This window comes from Lynx canadensis, chromosome B2, assembly GCF_007474595.2.
Source record: "Lynx canadensis isolate LIC74 chromosome B2, mLynCan4.pri.v2, whole genome shotgun sequence".
NCBI lineage: Eukaryota > Metazoa > Chordata > Mammalia > Carnivora > Felidae > Lynx > Lynx canadensis.
Genome location: NC_044307.1, coordinates 142821766 through 142841281, shown reverse-complemented (window position 1 = coordinate 142841281; position 19516 = coordinate 142821766). Strand labels below are relative to the sequence as shown.

The 19516-nt window shown below is 42.0% G+C and overlaps 1 protein-coding gene across 1 annotated transcript in view; it reads right to left on the bottom strand.

Moving 5' to 3' along the window:
- SNX9 (sorting nexin 9) overlaps positions 1–19516 on the bottom strand; it is a 125216-nt gene that overhangs the window by 24740 nt on the left and 80960 nt on the right. Inside the window, exons 5-9 of the mRNA XM_030316683.1 lie at positions 17045–17210; positions 15338–15491; positions 11414–11498; positions 9233–9358; positions 8995–9112 (exon numbers count right to left, since the gene is read on the bottom strand). Of these exons, the coding sequence (XP_030172543.1) occupies positions 8995–9112; positions 9233–9358; positions 11414–11498; positions 15338–15491; positions 17045–17210 (649 nt within the window). The remainder of the gene's footprint in view (positions 1–8994; positions 9113–9232; positions 9359–11413; positions 11499–15337; positions 15492–17044; positions 17211–19516) is intronic.

Here is a 19516-nt window from a genome sequence, read left to right as displayed (position 1 = left end):
ACCTCAAATTTAGTATTTATGAAAAGTAGCTCAAGACCGTTTTATTTCATTGTTTTTTAACGTACTTAAACCAAAAATAGAAAAAGCAATTTTTCCACGAATGCAGTAAAGCTACTATCCCAGAACTTATGACCATTCTAAAACATAGCCAAATGAGTGATATTTCTGTTTTAAAAGCAGAAAATCAGCTTAACAAGCCTGACATACCAAACATCAAGTGAACACTGAAAATGTTTTAAGTCTACCAAACAAAATCTCTGTTCGTTAAAAGGCTCCTGGAGATGAAAATACCAGCTACAGTTGAGTGAGGCAATCAGCTATTCCCATCCCCCCAAAACAATTATAAAGCTGGACAGAACCCAGAACCAAAAATAAGTGTTCTGGAAATCAACCAAAGGCAAACAGCCATGTGAGAAGTGTTTATACTTGCAAAACTGCTGAACTTTATGGAAATCTGTGGCGTTCTGTCTGGTGTGGGGCTGCTCTCATCTCCCCTGTGGCCCCTGTACCTCCCCCCACCCTCTCCCTGGTTGACATGGAGGTTCTGACAGTGTAGAGCAGACTGTGAATGTGAAGGCTGGCCACTGCAGGTTCCCTGGCGAGGAAAAAGGCTCACTTGACCTGGAGCAGGGGGACGTGTTCATACTCAGTGGTGGTGGCAGTGACAATCCAGAGGCTGGGGAACAGAGAGGGCCAATGACCCCACTAGCCAAGGTTGCGTGGTCCAGCCAAGCATTTTCCGGACTGAGGCTGTGTGCAGAAACAGTGGAGACCAGATGGAATCCGAGTCAGCCACACATTCCTGGCCAATTCTGAGGCTGCACACACTTGTAAAGGAGACACAAAAGGTCCGCAAAAAAGTAAAAGCCAGGGTGGCTAACTTGAAAATTACCTGATCTTTGAATGCACTCCCCTACCCAAAGATCCATCAGCAGAGGACAGAAGCCGTACTGGCTTGAGGCAGGCTTACTGCTAATCTACACAGACACAAGGGTGAGCCCCAGGGAGCCAAACTTAAAAGAAAAAATAAAAATAACTGAACTTTAGGGGAGAGACAATTCAGAGACTTGGCCTAAGCAAATTACTTCCCAAACAATCAAATAAACATCAAGTAGAAACAACAACCTTCAGAGATGAAAAATCAGAATTGAGAATTGCTAAAATATATTGTCTAAAATTTTCAGTTTTTGACAAAAAATTAAGAGATATGCAGAGAAAAAGCAAGGTATAACCCATACCGACAAAAAAGTAGTCAACAGAAACCATCTCTAAGTGTCCCTGGATGTTGAATTTAGCAGACAAAGCAGCTTCCAGAAATACATTCAAAGAGCTAAAGTCATGTTTAAAAATGCAGAGAAATAGGACACGGAATCAAACAATAAAAATTCTCTAGAAAAATAACTTACAAATAAATAGAATGAAATGTTTGGAGCTGAAAATACAGTAACTGAAATTAAAAATTCACTGTAGAGGCTCAAATGCAGATTCTAGATGGCGGAAGAAGGAATCAGTGAATCTGAAGATAGTGGTTTATATACACAATGGAATACTACTTGGCAATGAGAAAGAATGAAATATGGCCTTTTGTAGCAATGTGGATGGAACTGGAGAGTGTTACGCTAAGTGAAATATGTCATACAGAGAAAGACAGACACCATATGTCTTCACTCTTATGTGGATCCTGAGAAACTTAACAGAAGACCATGGGGGAGGGGAAGGAAAAAAAAAAGGGAGGGAGCCAAACCATAAGAGACTCTTAAAAACTGAAAATAAACTGAGGGTTGATGGGGGGTGGGAGGGAGGGGGGATGTGGGTGATGGGCACTGAGGAGGGCACCTGTTGGATGAGCCCTGAGTATTGTATGGAAACCAATTTGACAGTAAATTTCATATTAAAAAAAAAAAAACATTTATAAGAAGTAAAAAAAAAAAAAGTTATCTAATCTGAAGAACAGAGAGAAAAAAATGGATGAACCATGCTTCAGAAAACAAAACACGTGAACATACTTGCAGTGGGAGTCCACAAAGGAGAAGAAGAAAAAAAAATATGTGAAGAAATAAAAGGGAAAGTTTCCCAAATTTGATGGAAAATTTTAATCTGCATTTCCAAGACGCTCAACAAACCTGGATAGGATAAATATGAGGATGAATCCACACCAAGATACAGCAGAATCAAACTGTCGAAAGACAGAAACAAACCCTGACAGCAGCAAGTGAAAAATGACTCATTTTGTATAGTGGAATGTGCTCGTGTGTGTGTGTGTGTGTGTGTGTGTGTGTGTGTGTGTGTGTAATCAAAAGAACTGACTGATTTGTCATCTGACACAAAGGAGGTCAGAAGCAACGGAAAGACATATTCATCATGCTGAAGGAAAACGGTCAGCTGTGAATTCTATAACCAGCACACTTATCCTTCAAAAATAAAGGCAAAATGAAGACATTCTCAGATGAACAAAGATGAGAGAATTAACTGATAGCAGAGCTGTATTAAAGAAATACTAGAAGAAGCCCTTCAGGTTAAAAAAAAATACTACGTCAGGCTAAAAGGAAATTACCTAAATTCACAGGGAGAAATGAAGAGCACCAGGAATATGTGGGCTAACATAAAATATGTATTCTTTTCTAATTTCTTCTCTTCTTTAGAAGACATAAGATTGTAGAAAGCAATAATTATCATACAATATTGCTGGATTTATGATATATGTGATGACAGTAGCATAAAAAGAGGGAATCAGAGCTATAATGGAGAAGAGTTTCTATCAATTTTATTAGAATTGAGTATTAACCTGAAGTGCATTGTAACATTACAAAAAAGATGTACACAGGGGCACCTGGGTGGCTCAGTCAGTTGAGCGCCCGACTTCGGCTCAGGTTATGATCTCATGGTTCGTGGGTACGAGCTCTGTGTTGGGCTGTGTGTTGACAGCTCAGAGCCTGGAGCCTGCTTAGGATTCTGGGTCTCCCTCTCTTTCTGCCCCTCCCCCACTCGCACTCTGTCTCTTTCTCTCAAAACTAAACATTAAAAAAAAGTTAAAAAAAAAAAAGATGCACGTAGTATCCTCCGAGGTAACCACTAAGAAAATAATTTTTAAAATTTAGTGGAAAAGTGAGAGAAATTAAAACAGCATATTGGAAAATATTTAACGCAAAAGAAAGGCACTAAAGGAGGAACAAACAAGACACATGGAAGACAAATATCAAAATGGCAAACGTAAATCTAACTGGGTCAATACTTATTCAATATAAACGGTGTAAAAACTCTAATCAAAACGCAGGGGTTGCGAGACTTGATAAAAAAGCAAGCTCCAACGATGCTGTCAACAAGAGATACAGATTCAAAGACACTAACAGATTCAAAGTAAAAGATGAGAAAAGATATGCCATGCAAACAGTAACTGTAAGAGAACTGGGGTGACTATGTTAACATCAGACAAAACAGATTTTAACACAGGAAATCTTACTAGAGACAAAAAAGCTCATTAGGAAGATATAACAATTACAAACTGTATATATACCAAAGTCCCAGCATGATTTTTTACAAATATCTACAAATGGACTCTTAAATTATTTGGAAAGGCAAAAGAAAAACAGCCTGAAATTATTTTGAAAAAGAACCAAGTTGGAGGATTTATACTACCTGATTTAAAGATTTACTATAGAGCTACATGAATCAAGACACTGTGGTATTGGCAAAAGGATGGACACAAAACAGAAGAGAATACAGTCCAGAAACAAAACCAAATTGGGGCACGTGGGTGGCTCAGTCAGTTAAGCGTTTGACTTCGGCTCAGGTCATGATCTCACAGTTCGTGAGTTCGAGCCCCGCGTGGGGCTCTGTGCTGACAGCTCAGAGCCTGGAGCCTGCTTCGGATTTTGTGTCTTCCCCTCTCTCTCTCTGCCCCACCCCGGCTCATGCTCTGTCTCTGTCTCTCTCTCAAAAGTAAATAAACATTAAAAAAAAAACATTAAAAAAACCCCACCAAATATGTTCAATTGATTTTTGACAAAATGCAAAGGAAATCAACAAAGAATAGTCTTTCCAACAGGTAGTACCAGAATCACTGGATATCCAGATGCATAACATAAACTTCTACTTTATTATACCTCACATCTTACACAAACACTAACTCAAAATGCACCCGAAACTACACAACTTTCTGAAGAAAACAGCGTGAACTTGGATTAGGCATACAGGTTTTCACCATGATACCTAAAGCACAATCCATAAAAGAGACAATTGGTACTCTGAACTTCATTAAAATTAAAAGCTTTTTGTTATGCGAAAAACACTGTTAAGAGAAAGATAAGCCACACCCGGGACAAATTATTTGCAGATTATATTATTTCCAGAATGTAAAGAACTCTCAAAATTCAGTAATGAAAAAAACAACCTAATAAGAAATGGGCAAAAGATTCAAACAGACATTTCACCAAAGAAAATATATGGAAGGGAAATGAGCACATGAAAAGATGCTCAACAGTAGTTATAAGGGAAATGCAAATTAAAACCATGATGAAGTACCACTACATACCTAATAGATCGTTAAAATAAAGAAAAACTGACGTTACCAAAAGTGCAAGCAAGGATGTGAGGCTCCTGACACCCTCATCCACTGCTGGTGGGGATTCCGAAACGGTACAGCCACTTTGGAAAACAGTTTGGCAATTTCCTTCCTTCCTTCCTTCCTTCCTTCCTTCCTTCCTTCCTTCCTTCCTTCCTTCCTTCCTTCCTTCAGTTTGGCAATTTCTTTCCTTCCTTCCTTCCTTCCTTCCTTTCTTTTTATGCTTATTTCTTTATTTTTGAGGGGGGAGGGGCAGAGAGAGAGAATCCCAAGCAGGGTCCATGCTCAGTGCAGAGCCCAATGCGGGGCTCGATCTCACAACTGCGAGATGGTGACCTGAGCCGAAATCAAGAGTCGAACGCCTAACCTACTGAGCCGCTCACATACCCCAGTTTGGCAATTTCTTAAACATGAAACATACGCCTGCCAAATGCCCCCGTCATTCCACTCTCAGGTATTCACCCAAGAGAAATGACAACTTACGCTTATACAAAAACTTGCATGTAAATGTTTTCAGCAACTTTATTTATTATAAATGCCCCAAACTGAAAACCCAAATACCTTTCACGAGTGAATGGAGAAACAAACTATGGAAGTAGCAATAAAAAGAAACTGATGCACACATCTTGTGTGTATCTCAAATGCACAACGCCAAGAGAAAGAAGCCATAATTGAAAGAGTACACACTGTATGCAACCATTTTTTTTGGGCCCCCCCCCCCCCCCCGGTTTCATTGATCTGTTCCACTGTTCTTTTAGTTTCTATTTCATTTATTTCTGCTCTGCATTATTTCCTTTTTTCTACTGGTTTTAGACTTCGTTTGTTCTTCTTTTTCTAATTCCTTTAGGAGTAAGGTTAGGTCGTATGAGATTTTTCTTGCTTTCTCAGATAGGTCTATATGCTTCCATTTATAATGACATTCTGGAAAAGGCAAAACTATAGAGACAAAGAACACACCAGTGTTGCCATGGGTTAGAACTGCGGAGAGGGGATGAAGATAAAGGGGCAAGCCCAAGGGAATTTGGGGAGGTGGGGGGACTTCCTGTACCTTGAATGTAGTGGTGGTTATAAGACCATAGTGGTTGTCAAAACTTTTTTTTTTTTAATACTTTTTGGTTTTAAGTTTATTTATTTTGAAAGAGAGAGAGAGAGAGAGCAGGGGAGGGGCAGAGAGAGAGAGAGAGAGAAAGAGAGAGAATCCCAAGCAAGCTCCACATGGACAGCACGGAACCTGATGTGGGGCTCGAACTCATGAACCGTGAGATCATGACCTGAGCCAAAACCAAGAGTAGGATGCTTAACCGACTAGTCACCCAGGTGTCCCAAAACTCCTAAAACTATACACCAAAAGGAGTTAATTTACGTTTAAAAATAAACTTAAAAACTACAGGCTGGCCTTTCCTTTAGAAATGACAAGTACAAATAAGCACAACTTTCTTTAGAGAGAAGAGCATTCCGGATCCATACTGCAAAAACTCACTACCTCAGAAAGAGTCACCCAAACAGCACGATGGATCAGGACACTTCCTATATATTAAAATACTGCAAATTTTTCAAATCTCAGTAGAGATTAAATGGTATAGAAGCTAATAAGACTATGAAGAAACAAAGTCTCATCCCTTGGAGAGAAGATGACTCACCTCCTGGGCAGAGGAGACCCAGTGCGTCCGCATGAAGCTGAGCTATACTGAATTCTCCACGTGAGAAAGTGAATTATAACAAGAGTTTAAAACCTACTCCTTGCCTGAAATTAATTAACGAATTAATTAATGCTTACTCCTCCTGAAAAATTTTCTGGCGTCGCTGGTTTATTTTCAAACTCTGACTTCAGGTATTATTTTGTGCTTGTTAGGATTTTCCTACCAGGTTCCAGAAAACTGGACCGAAGGTCGGGGGGAGGGGGATTTCCGATTCTCCATTTTCAATGAACCTGACTTAGGCTTTCACCAAGTATGTGAGTATACCAGTTTGGCATCCAGGAATAAAACCAGATTTGTTCAATATTATTTCACAGAGAACAAAATCGCTCAACAAACTAAAACTGTTAGCTATAAGTTCCTCATGGATGGATTATCAAGGGCACAGAAATATCATGAGATCATCCACTTGGCATTCCTTTCTCTTCCCTCCAGGATGTAAGTGAGAGGGGGGTTTATATAATAATGATCTTGTGGGTATCACAGGCAGGAGGCAAACGAGAGAGGGGACAGATAAAGTGGCTTCTGTGCTTTTCAGTTTCCTCGGCACATGTCCCAGTCAGAGAATCAAAGCTCAACTTTCTTCAGACTGAGCGGCTGTTGCTTTCTTGCTTTCTATGACATCCCTCTGGCTTCGGGCCTGAGCTTTAAAAAAACCAAACCTTAGTTTGGGGGCGGAACTGTGTGGCTCTCTGATGCTTTAAAATAGCACTGAGTTATCGGATTCAGAGAAAACAATGTATTAAAACCTAAAAGATGTGAGAAATCCCCACGGCCTCGAAACAGCTCCTTAGACACCATGAAGCCCATATTGTGCCAATCAAGTTGATAAAGGAGAATGCTAAAATTCAGGAAAACAGACTGAAATTTGAAAACAAGGAGAAAGGCAGAACTCAAGTTTTCAAGGAAATGGATTTAAATTTGAAAAAGGAAAGCTGTGATTTCAAACAATAAGGGTGACAAAAAGGAGGAAGAGTAAGTATCTGGATCGGGCACAGAACCCGGGGCACCTCTGTGGGGCGGTGGGGGGGGGGGGAGGAAGCGACAATCTGCGCCAACCTGGCCGCCCTGACGTGGCCTTCACTCAGCAACCACCCCCCACCCCCACCCCAGCTCCAGGAGGGCCCGCTCAGGAGCCACCCAGATGAGGGCCAGGACGGGTCTGTCACCTACTTGGCAATGCAGCCCCACTCACCCCTCTGCTACCATTTGAAATTTTTGAAAAGTTTTCCAAAAAAAAAAAGTCACAATCAAAACAACTTCTTTAAAAACAAAACCTTCCATCTCCTCCAACAGTTTCAGAGAAACCTAAATACACAAAATACAGCACCAAGTTTTAAGGAGATTGTAACCGTCTTACCCGAGGTAATGAATTCTGGCTAACGACTAGCTGATACACATCCTGTGACGTCAACAGAACAAACTCTGGAATCAGATTCAAGAGCCTGTTTCGGTGGCATCGAGTGCCTTTTCTCCGTGAGAAAGCACGGAGCGGCACACAGGGACACGTGACACCTGGCAGGCAGGTGGCTTCACCCCAATGCCGCAAGTGCCTGGTGCTGGCTCGGCCATCTGGCTCCCGGAGTCCCCATCCCTCTCCCAGCTCTCCACCTCCGCTCTGGCTGAGTGAGGACTAAACCCTCTCCGGTCTTCCCTGACCTCCAGGAAAGAAGTCCTCCTGCCCAGATTCCACACTTCCTCCCCCCCTCCGAGTTCAGGTTAGCCGTTCGGGGTATATGACGTGGAGCCTCTCTGGCACTGACCTTTTAGGCCCTGCTCTCGTCTTGGATCCTTCCCTTTCTATTCTTACTAGTTTCATTTAGTTGCAAGTTTTGTGGCCGCATTTTAAAACTCTAATCTCTAGTGAAGTTCAGCCTCTTTACACACTTTTATTCCAAGACAAACATACGGAGTTCTGAGTACTACTATTCCAGGGTCTATACCGGGCTGCAGATTAAAAAAACAAAAAAAAACAAAAACCAGTGACAGTTCTCAAAGCAGAGAGAAACAATTACTCTCTAAGTGCATTTTTACAAGGGGCTTTCAGAGCACTGTGAATTACTGACCGTTTGATCATTTGACCATATTGATATTGATCTTGACCATATTGATCAGTTGAGGCAGGGGGTGTAGGAGAAACAAACAGGAGAAATAGGACACTTTGAATAATTAAGGCAGAGAGTGATGATCAACAGTAAACAAAAACATTTAAACATTATCTGTCACCAAAGTAACGGAGCAAACAACTTTGCAACTTCTTACGTTAATCCTTAGAAGGTCTGTGGCTTCTACAACATCTGATATTTACATACTTCTCATGAAAATAACACAGCTGAACTGCATGACAGGTTTACGTCATTTGGATCATACATTGTTATTTCCATTTCAGGTTGTTTGGAGCATTCCTATTTTCTCAGGTGTCACTTTTCACATTGAAAAAAGTCACGTATTTCTTTTACAGGAAATCATGTAGCAATAAAGACACAATGACCGCTACAACTTAAGATGTGTATGCAAGAACTCAAACAATTTTAGGCAATATTCTCATTAGGTGTTTAGGTAACTTCCAAACATATGTCCAGTATACATGGATGTACAACACTTAGCTACTGTTTCCAAACACATATGTTGTTCTTCTAGAAGATGGAAAATGTCATTACTGATTTCCATTAGGACAGATGCTCTATCTGCAGTCTTGTTACTTGTCATCCTGAGTTGAAGGTCACATGCACTCACCTGTGACTTGTTTATCCGGGAGAGAGGGGATTGGAATGGCTGACCCAAACTTAACCAGCAGACGCTCATATAACCAGTCAAAGTGCTTATACCTGTGGTTTACAGATCGATTAGTGTTCTACAATGCAAGGGAGAGAGAAGAAAACGTTACCAATGCCAACTACAGAAAATGAAGAAAAAAGCAAAGTGTAGCTAGGAACGCAGGCACGATTCTGTTTTTGATAACTCAGATACTCACAGTAGGTGTTAGCTGATATTCAATGTAGCTCTTCAGACCATACATTTTGGAGCCTTTCCTGGGATCTGCTACCACACAGTCAAACGTAGAGGTAGGATAAACCCACATTGGGCCATAATCTCCAACCTACACAATGTTCCAGGGAGAGGTGATTTTGTTACATGCAAAAATAGTCAATATGCTAGATATAAGTCATTAAAGGATTCTTTTTAGGACTAGAGGACTGGAGGTCCTTTGGAGGGTCATTCTTGCTCTTCTCTGAGAAATTATGTAAACGCTCCCTGTTCCTGATAAGATTATGTATTAAAGAACACACTTGCCAGACAAACCCTTCTGCTCCCCATGTGGGCATCTCAGGCCACGGAGGAGAGATGTCCGCCTCCCTCTCCTGGGGGAGGGCAGGATGGAACAGTTTTCCTCTCTCCCGTTCAGTGGTCCTAGTCGTATGTGTTGACGGGCTAGTTTTAAAACATTTCCGACCTGTCACAGACTGATGGTTTTGTGAAATACGAAATTACACACCTGGATGTCTCAACAACATCAAACTGCCATCAAATTCTTTCAAGGCTCACTCTCATGTTCTGCATGTTCAGTCCTAATTCTTTCTAAAGGTGGAAGGAGGAAAAAGTGGGGTGGTGTATCAAAGTTCAGAGGTTATGAGGTCAGGAAGGTGACCAGGGCCCAAACAATCTTACTGGAGGACTAAACGGAAGACCTTGACAAGGGGCTACCATGACTCCTTGAGAGGGAGCTCAGATCCAGAAAACTCTCTGAAAGCTGTGGAGCAGGGGCCTCTGGGGAGCGTCTCTCAGTGACTGAGACCGAGAGGTAACTCCAATCAACTAGGGCCCAATATCTAGGGGCTTTTAATTTTCTTAGTGGGTAGAGTTGCTGTGCCTCAAAAGCAAAGAACCACATCTCTGCTTTCTCTCGGTTTTCTGAAGACTTGAAGGCATTTTTCCTCGGCTTCCCTTTTCATGCCAGGAGCCTGCCTGGGCAGGCCCGCCTACAGGGTTCAGGGGCCGTTTCTACCTACAACCTATGGGTCCCTCAGCTCCATTCCAACCCTTCTGGGCTTGCGATAAAGTCCCTTTTGAGGATCTGAGGGGCAGGGCCGTGGGCTCCAGTCCTGTGGAGTTTTCAATTTAACGAAAAGAACAAAATAATGTATGTTCAGAAGTTACATAAAAAAATCTGAAGAAAAAATTTAAAAATTAAAATAATCTCTAACCACTCAGAAGGTAATTACCCCAAATTTGCTTTGCGGGAAAGGGATAAAAGGGGCTCTTGGTTGCAGCCCTTCTTTCTTGAGTTTCTAGGATTTCAAGCTTTTCAAAGATGTAGGAACACAATAAAAATAAATCCAATGATCAGTTTTGCAGTTCTATCAAGTTTCCCAGGACCCAGAGATTATAGAATGAGACCAGGTGTTTCCACCTCCTATTGTTGGGCCTACGGTGATCACACCCAAGGCCCCCACTCCCACCTCCATCCCTGTCCTACAGTTACTAGGTTAAGTCCATAGGATCAAAAGACAGCCAGAGTTCTCTTTTCCAGAAGTTAGATAATGCTTAGACAGAAAATCTATCAGCAGTCAACATTTGGGTGAAACCAGAGAGCCCGTGTCACGTTATGTAATAATCAAGTTATTCTTGGAGAGAGATTCTTACTGGGGTCACCAACTCCCAGTTTTTATTTGCTAGCTCCTTATTGTGACCTGACAGCTGGTTTATTGGAAGAAAAAGCTAACTGTTACCAATGCAGTGGAAAGAACATCTTATTTTGATAATATGCATGTATTTTGCCAGGGCAGAGACCTAAATATCTGGATTAGGATTCATTAGCTAAATATATAGGGCTGGTAGAAAGTATATAAAAGATACTTGAAGACACTTTAGAGAAAAAAAATTATTGGACAAAAATATGCTATAGGTGCTGCTGGTTCAATTACTAATAGTCTTAAAAGTAAAAATAAAATATACCTAAACAACATAATGACAGACATTAATGTATGCTAAATATTTTTAGTATTCTTACAATACTAATACATATTGTCAGTTACCTGGAGCATTAGATGTGTTAAAAATACCTTCCAAAAGACTAATAACCCTCTAGGCTTTCAAGCATTATAAAAGAGCTTAATTACAAACAAAGCAAGCAAACAAAAGTGAATGAACTTACAATGATAGGAATTTTCTCTTTGGGTTTTGCTAGTTGCTTGGCCAACAAATACTGTTCCATACCAGGTTTTGCAAATCCGGGAAATCTGATCATGAAGATAAATGCCCGTGAGTCTTACGTGTTTCCTGAGAGCAACTCTCCAACTCTTGTCCACATTTACTTAATACAACCGTTTTAACCTTGTTCTGTCTTTCAGATGTACCAGGACTAGGAAACTGTGGTAAATGAAACCTAATGTAATCAGATTGTTCAATGGCCAATTAGTCATTTAATTAAGCTTTATCTGGTCAGAGAACAGTTTGACTCCAGAAGGTGTGATATTTATGGGTACTCTATTTGCTTAACTGGATCTGAAACACTCTATCACCCCACAAAGAGTGAAGGGCAGCCTAGAAAAACGTCCCCCAGGGCACAGGAGGAGAAAGTACGGAGAACAGCCATCTGAGTTGAACGCATGGGCCAGTGGCCACATGCCAGCATTTTTATATCCAAATTAAAGCTGCCTTTTGACATATTCCCTCAAGGAAGCCACAATTATCCCAAAGAAGCTGTCGCTGTCCATAAGTACTTGTGCCATTTCCTTCTGGATTATCTTCAGACCTGGTTTAGGGGACACAAAAGAAAACCAGTCTCCTTAGTAAAGAGACTCCACACACATTCTAAAATTGGAGAAACACTGGAATAAACATATAGCCATCCAAAGTGCTACTTTTTTTTTAAAGATTTGTTTTTATTTTTATTTTATTTTAAGAGGTTTTTTTTTTTTTAATGTTTATTTTTGAAAGGGGATGGGGAGGGGCAGAGAGATGGAGACAGCAGCGAGCCCGATGTGGGGCTCAAACTCACCAACTGTGAGATAGACATGGTCTGAGCTCAAGTTGGACACTTAACTGACTGAGCCACCCAGGCACCCCTCCCCCACCCCTCCCCCGCCCGCCAAAGTGCTAAAGAGGGCAAGATTGATTTGGGTTTCAGAAATGTTTTTAATAAGCAGGAAAAAAAGACCCTCAGAAAGCAAAATACCTATAGTAGGAAAAGAAGTATTATTTCTATAAAAAAACAACTACATTACCTCTATTTCACTCAAATACCAAATTAAAGGCCAACATGCTGGTCTCAGGGGCCTGTCTTTTCCTTCATCTTCAAAGGACCTACCTCTATCCTCTTTTCCCTAAGACATCCTTTAAACATAGCTCATACAAGAGAGAACAAAGAGGGGTCTAGGAGCTGGATGGCCTTGGGTTCGAATTCCAACTCCAACAATTAAAAGCTATGTGACCTTTAGAGCTCCCGTCTCCTTGTGTGAAGAATGAGACCAATATGACCTGCCTTTTAAGATGATAAGGGAATTAAATGTAAGAGTTATATAAAGAGCCTCACAAATATACTCATAAATTAAAGTTATTTCTAACTATGCCATCATCTCTTTGAAAGTATTGCCTACAGCCTCTGGTACAGCTAGCTCTCTCTGTGCTTCTTCAACATTCTGAGCATACTTCTGCTATACGATTTATCACACTTAATTGCCATCATCCATTTACACATTACAGCCGGCCGGAAGCACCTTGGAGAAGGTATTTGTATTTCCAGGACCCAGAGGAGTTGTGGGAAAAATACACTAAATACTTAATGAATTAATGGACTCATCTGGAATAGTTCTATTTAAAAAAAATTTTTTTAATGTTTATTTGTTTTTGATAGAGCACGAGTAGGGGAGGGGCAGAGAGAAAGAGAGACACAGAATCAGAAGTCAGCACCAGGTTCCGAACTGTCAGCACAGAGCCTGACACAGAGCTCGAACTCATGGACCACAAGATCATGACCTGAGCTGAAGTTGGATGCTCAACCGACTGAGCCACCCAGGGGCCCCTGGAACGGTTTCATTAAAACAACCTATGCTTCCGCTAGAAAATACTGATGGAAAAATTGAGGAAGTCACAGAGTGGCAATTCCTTGACTGTAAGCTTCTGGGTGCAGAGTCTCATTTCACACTTCCTTTGGTATTCTTAGGGATCACAGCAACACTCTAGGGCCGACTCACTTAATACTTACCGAACAGCAGTGCCATTTACTAATTCTCTGAGTGTTATCAAGATAGATTCTTATAATGCCCAAGTACACTTACATTTCTATTCTCCTTCTCTAGTGTAAGGTTCATGTTCCAGGACTGGAATACAGCTATCATATAAAATGGATTAACTCCTGAAAAATGCTAATACTTTAAAAAGTTTTACAACTGTTATAAGTGAGCCCTTCATACATGAGTCAAGTTAAATAAAAAAAAACACACAGGATCTTAAACAGCTCTCAGCACCAGAGACAGAGAGAGAGAGAGGGAGGCCTCAGAGGTTCAGGTGCAAATGAGGACTCCTCTGATTTGGTTTCAACCTGAACTGAAATTTTAGAGCAGAGAGCATTTTAAATTAAAGCCAGCCCCTTCACTTCAGAGATGAGGAAACGGAGGTTCAAACAGGTCACCCGTCTTCCCCAAGATCACCTGGAAGCGGGGAGCCAGGGCAAACAGAAACAGGGACCCGGGCATGAGACAGAACCTCACTGACTAGCCAGGCACACTCGGCCACACATTTGTTGTAGAGTTTGTGCTTCCTCACTGTCCAAGGGGGGCTTACATGGCAACAAAATGGTTAAGTTTAAATGCACTTGTATTTAGGTTTAAAGAACAGACTAATTCATGTCACTGTGGACCACGCTGAGAACTTCCTATTCCACCAAAGGAAACAGCACATAGTCAATACGAATGACTAAGTTTATTATGTGTGCAATGGAGCCTGAAAATACATACTGGAAGAAACTGGAGAGAGAAGTAGGAAGAATGGCTAGAAGACAGCTCATTTAATCATCTGATGCTACTTAGATATACTAAGGGGAACCTGCACAACTCATATGCAGATCTAGACCTAGATCTTGACATCTAGAAATACAGCAAACATTATGTTTACAACTTTTTCCAGATACGGATTAACATTCCTTCCTAGCAGCTTTGAATCATGGACTTGGAGCATTGAGAAAAAGTGGTCGTAATTTTAGAAAAACTGTATTAAACACACTACTATAAGAAGAGTATTTGAAGATCCTTCTGGAAGTCAGAAATTCTGTCTCCTTCGAGCTACACTGTGAACTACAGACTTATCCAGAACTCTCCCCCAGGAAATCCCAGGGCGCTATGGCCGTATTCCCCCCCTTCCCAGATGCTTTCCTGTTAGGCACTGTGTCTACAAGTACTGTTCCAACACTTTTTTTTCTTCTTAAATCTAAGAGAAGTCTACATGAAAACAAAGTCCTGAAACGTATTAGGCAAGTAGTTGAGAGACTGAGGGACCAACTAGGATCCTGATTAGATCACTTGGCACCTGTGTGAGCTTGGACAGTTCCTTAACCTCTCTGGGCGGCAGTTTTTCCCACAGAAAAACAGAGATTACACGTACCACAGAGGGAGATGGGGGTCACACGGTGCGTACAAACCACGCTGCACAATGCCCGGCACACAGTAAGTGATCAACAAATGGTAAAACATTTAAAAGAGAGTTACTATTATTAATATGATTACATTTAGCTTTCCTGTGACATCAGCAATAAGAACTTAATGTGTCACAGAGCTGACAAAGATAAAAGATGGTATTTGGCAGATGTTAAATACAACAACTATTTCACTTTACACTGAATAAACTTATTTACTTTAAATATATATATATTTATAATATATATATAAATATAGTATATACACATATAATGTATATATTTAAAGTGAATAAATTTTTTTTTTCTTGAAAGAAGCTAAAGCTGAGATCCAAATCACCACCCCACACTTCACCCCCTTTCAGATCGCTGAAAAGAGGAAAGCCTCCTTGGATCTCCTGTCTGTTTCCGCATGGAGTTCACGGTGCCAACGCCCTTCACACCTACTTGTTAAGTGGCAGCTTCATAGAGGAGGAACCAGCCCGGCTGTTGCCTCGCTGAGCAGCCCCTGCCTCTGCTGACTCTGAATCCTTGAAGTAGGGGGCGGCCGCCTTGGGGTCGTCCCAGTCTTCGTCCCAGTCATCGTCATCACCCGCGGTTGCTAGGGGTGGGCACAGAAGATCCCCAGGGAAGAAAAGCAAAACACAAATGCAATGACTTAATTTTCTGAGAGTAACTATGGACAGGACCTACGTTAACCAGTTAAAGAACAGGAGACAAGGGCGTAGCACAGGATTATAATGCAGACTGGAGCAAAGGCTCTAGTTGGGTTTAAAGCTCCAATTGTGGATTCTGCCTTTTAGTGCAAAGGACAAGTGAGAAACGAGGCTGTCCCTCCAAGTAACTCCAGACAGATGCAGACTGAGAGTGGCTCCGAGGTGTGTACCCAGGGCAAGGCCCACACACAGATAAATCTCGCCTTATAAACTTGCAAATAAGCATCGAATACCTTCTCAGTCACGAATACCTTCTCAGTCACGAATACCGGGGAGTGTGGGGGAGGGGGGCGGGGGGGGAATGACAGATCTTTGAAAAGAAATTAATATGAACGATAACACTGGGAAAGGGAGAGAGGAGCAGGGTGGGAGTGGAGGGGGAAGGGATGGAGAAGAAACAAGAGGAAAGTGGCAGTACCAGGAGCCTCATATCCTAACAGTGACCTCTGTCAGGCTTTCCCTTCCTTCCTGCTCCTAGTCTGGGCTTCTGTCTCCCACCCTGAGGGCCTCAGGTATCCTGGGATCTCTGCCCTAGCGGTGCCAATGGGAGAAGCCAAGAGACAAATGCCAAAACGAAAAAGAAAGGCACTGAATGCACCGGGAGGATCTGGGCCGAGTACAGAGCCAGGAGTTAGCTGTTGGGTCGCAGCCCGAGCCCGTGTCTCCTGCACCTGCCAACAGCCCAGCCCCGGCTGCCAGCAGGAGCCTGCCCGCCACCCCCGTGCTTCCTGCGCATGGGTTCCCTGCCACTAGCACATTCGTACTCCGTGTGACGTGCTCAGACAGGGGCCGTAAAATAACGAGGGGCAGATCTCTTTTTATTTAATTTCAGAAAGACATAAATACCCTTTTTCTTAACTCCTGAATCGTTTCCCCTTCTATAAATTCCTCTTTTGCCTCTGTATTTCCATTAAGGCCTGGGAGTCAAATGAGTAGTTAAGGAAAAAGAAAACAGGCAAGTCAGAGGTTATAAACCAGCAGGTGACAAATCATACTCACTCTGTATATGCAGTTGTTTTGGCCCAAAGTTTTAAAGCAAATGTGTATCAGTTGCTAAGATTCTGGAGTGGGAAGATGCCATTAAAAAACTGAGATTTCCTGTATCTCTGGGGGACCAGGAGCACGAGCTGGGTCTCCTGCAGTGGCAATCGAGCCAACGGCAACAGGAGGCATGCCCTTCCATCTCCAGCAGCCACTGGGCCATTCTGTTCTGCTTTACAAACCCTGCAAGCATTCGCGACTCCATGACAGATGACAAAGACGGAGCTAAAGAGTATAATTAACGACTACCCACATTTGGCTCCAGAAATCTAGGTTTGCTATTAGTGAGTAAGAGCATTTGAGAGCGCTCCTTTGATTAAATTCTATTTTTAACTCGGATGCTCTCACTAGTCCCCTCACGGGTGGGCCCGATCACCAGCAGGGCCCTCTTCCTCACCTGGTCCTTGGTAGGCCTGGGGGTGACCAAAGGCAGTGTCCCAGTTATTGGAGGTGTTTCTTTGGGCCGCGGCCCCCTCTGGCTTGGCTCCCCAGCCATCCGTGCTGTCCCAGTTTCCAGATTTGGAAGAACTCCAGGCTGACCAGGGGTCATTGCCACTGCTGACCTGTTGTTAGGCGTAAAAAAAAGAGAAAGAATATCTATGACTTCTTGAAAACATTACTCAATTCAGTAGGAATTACATAATAATGAATACAACAGGGGTGCTGAAAAAGTTGACATAAATTTAAAACAATTTTAAATTTAAATAAATAAATTCAAATAATAATTTACATTTATTTTTAATGTTTATTTATTTTTGAGAGAGAGAGAGACAGAGTGCAAGTGGGGGAGGGGCAAACAGAGAAGGAGACACAGAATCCGAAGCAGGCTCCAGGCTCCGAGCTGTCAGCACAGAGCCTGACGCAGGGCACAAACCCACGAACCGCGAGATCATGACGTGAGCTGAAATTGGACACTTCACTGACTGAGCCACCCAGGTGCCCCTAAATAATACATTTGACATTTAAATAGATGAGGAAAACACAAAAAGCAGCATCAACCTTTTTTTTTTTTTTTTTTGATGTTAACCTTTTGCCATATTTGCTTAGGAACTTGACAACCAGGAACAAGGAACTATGAGACACAGCGGCTGTCTACTCCCTTTCTTCTTCCTTCCCTGTCCCTCCTGCCCCATTCGCCTCCTCCCCGCCACCCCCCCCCCAGCAACTACCTTTCTGAATGTGTATTCATTTCTGCCCACGGTTTTATACTTCCACTACTTACTAATTACCTTGTAAATAACTTATGTTTTAAAAACTGACCTACACAACATTACATTGTACGTATCTCTTTGTAGGTTCTTTTTTTTTCCCCACTTAAATCATGTTTTTGAGATTATACAAGCTGATGAGGTTCTGTTTTACTCACGTTAGCAATTTTAGAGCAAATCTGTTGTATTTTTGACTAGGTTTTTATTTTTATTTGAAAAAGTAACACCTTCCCAGTAAAAAAAAACAAACAAACAACCTCAAAAAGAATAAAAGGATATGCAATTTAATAAATATACCTGCCACTTAAGCTGCCATTGTTTCTGGACAACTATTACTAATGAGTTCCTTATGTATACTTAATCAAATATCCCACCCACAGAGATCCTTTTTGTTTTTAAAATTTTTTTAAAGTTTATTCATTTTTGAGAGAGAGAGAGAGAGAGAGACAGAGTGTGAGCAGGGGAGGGGTAGAGAGAGAGAGAGAGAGACAGACAGACAGACAGACAGAATCCAAAGCAGGCTCCAGGTTCCGAGCGGTCAGCACAGAGCCGGACACGGAGCTCGAACTCACGAACCGTGAGATGATGACCTGAGCTGAAGTCGGATGCTTAACTGACTGAGCCACCCAGGCACCCCTCCTTTTTGTTTTTCAACATACAAGTGGGCCCAAATGATACTTTGTGTTCTGTACTTGTGTTTGTCTCCTTCATTTAATGGCCTGAAACGTTCTCCGAGGTCCATCAGCACGAATGGGTGACGTGGCTCTTCTACGTGGCTCCAGGAAGTTCCGCTGCAGTTTTCTCCCAGTTGAACCAGCATATGCTGATGCTCACATGTCGTACTTTCAGTGTTCAGCTACTGCAAACAACCCCACCATGCACATGCTTGTACATCTTTTCCCGTGTGTCCCATACGTCTCTGTGAAATTCCCAGAAGATTAATTTCTGGGCTAATGAATGTGCTTCTTCAGCTGACAGACTGTGTCAAATTCTTTCCCAAAGAGATCGTACGGTTATGTTCCTCTGTTCCTATGACTTGCTGATGGGTTCTGCCTTGCATAACAGGGGGCTACCATGCTCCAAAATTATTTTTAAACTTTGTTTTTTCCTGTACTCTCTTTAAGTAATTTTATAGTTCAATTATCAATAGCATATACTTTGGAACAGGCAACGCATGGCACCTGATCTCAGGGAGTATTACGGTAAGAGAATGGCGGCCCATCTCCCACACGGCCCCATCCGCTCGGGGCAGCCATGGTGCCGTGCGTTTTATTTCCTTGGTTTACACACCTTTTAAATCTTCGACTTGGAATTTACTTTGATGGAGGAAATAATATAGGAATCTGACTTAATTTTATCTTTTAAAAAAAATTTTTTTTAATGTTTGTTTATTTTTGACAGAGAGAGAGAGAGAGAGCGCGAGCATGAGTGGGGGAGGGACAGAGAGAGAGAGGGAGACACAGAATCCAAAGCAGGCCTCAGGCTCAGAACTGTCAGCATAGAGACTGACTGACGCGGGGCTTGAACTCACAGACCGCGAGATCATGACCTGAGTCGAAGTCGGACGCTCAACCGACTGAGCCACCCAGGCTCAACTGACTTAATTTTATCTTGTAGTCAGTCTGTTGGTCTGATACCATTTAATGAAAAATCCAACTTCC